This window comes from Eimeria mitis, genomic scaffold (genome assembly GCF_000499745.2).
Source record: "Eimeria mitis Houghton genomic scaffold, Emh_scaff4452, whole genome shotgun sequence".
NCBI classification, from domain to species: Eukaryota; Apicomplexa; class Conoidasida; order Eucoccidiorida; family Eimeriidae; genus Eimeria; species Eimeria mitis.
The window spans coordinates 3558-4705 of record NW_013572767.1 but is presented as its reverse complement, the minus strand read 5'-3'; the positions used below and the strand labels follow the sequence as shown (position 1 = coordinate 4705).

Sequence of the window (1148 nt, the reverse complement as noted above, 5' to 3'; positions counted from 1 at the left end):
CTGCTGCTGCTGCTGCTGCTGCTGCTGCCGCTGCTGCTGCTGCTGCTGCTGCTGCCGCTGCTGCTGCTGCCGCTGCTGCTGCTGCTGCTGCTGCTTACTTTTTGACGTCTGTTGGTTTTGGGGTGTCTACGGCCATGTCATTCCTTCGCAGCACAAAACACAAACCCTAAACCCTAAACCCTAAACCCTAAACCCTAAACCCCAAACCCTAAACCCTAAACCCTAATTTTTCGTTGAGGCCAGAGAGAAGAAGGCGTACTCTTGGTTTGTTGCTGCACACAAACAAACACCAGCACATTCATTTATTTCTGTCTAGGGTTTAGGGTTTAGGGTTTAGGGTTTAGGGTTTTAAGCTGTCTCCTGCTATTTCTCTGTTTTCTTTTTTTTATTTTTCTCTCTTTGTTTTTTTTTATTTTTTTTATTTTTTTTTTGTTTCTTTCTCTCTGTTTTTCTCTTTGTTCTTATTCTACCCCTAAACCCTAAACCCTAAACCCTAAACCCTAAAAGTTGATATATTATCTAAAAAATCCAACCAACAAAAACCCTAAACCCTAAACCCTAAACCCTAAACCCTAAACCCTAAACCCTAAACCCTAGACCGTGGCGTTTGTATCTTACATTTATATTTTTGTTTATCTTGTTTATTAATATTAGGGTCTATAGAAACTTTATTTTTTTTTTTTTCATTTGTTTTTTTTGTTGCTGCTGCTTGTCTTCTTGTTGTTGTGCTTAATACAACCGTTACTGTCTGCTGCTGCTGCCTATTTGCTGCTGCAGCACTGAGGGGGGGGGGGTAATCAAAAGCAGCAGAGTTGCTGCTGCATATAACCTTCCATTCACAAGGAATACGCAGACAAGCCCGCTGCTGCTGCTGCTGCTGCTGCTGCAGTTGCTGCAGTTGCTGCTGGGTTTGCTGCTGCTGCTGCTGCTGGTCCTGCTGCGGTGCTTCGTTGTTGTGTTCGGATACTGCATTTTCTCGTGCAGCAGCAGCAGCAGGAGGTGTACAGTCATCTATAGCAACAACACCTATCATAAGCTGCGGCTTAAAGGATAAAGAAATACAGTATATAAGAGGAAACCAACACCAATACTGAGCAAACAAAAACACGCCAACTGCTGCTGCAGGAGACAGAACCCCCGAGGAGTTG

General features: G+C 43.8%; 1 protein-coding gene across 1 annotated transcript in view; it reads right to left on the bottom strand.

The window, feature by feature from the left end:
• Positions 1-222: 222 nt before the first annotated feature.
• EMH_0075250 (26S proteasome non-ATPase regulatory subunit 1, putative) overlaps positions 223-1148 on the bottom strand; it is a gene marked incomplete at both ends in the record, with an annotated part of 1228 nt that continues 302 nt past the window's right edge. Inside the window, 2 exons of the mRNA XM_013499571.1 lie at positions 223-272; positions 619-1148. Of these exons, the coding sequence (XP_013355025.1) occupies positions 223-272; positions 619-1148 (580 nt within the window). The remainder of the gene's footprint in view (positions 273-618) is intronic.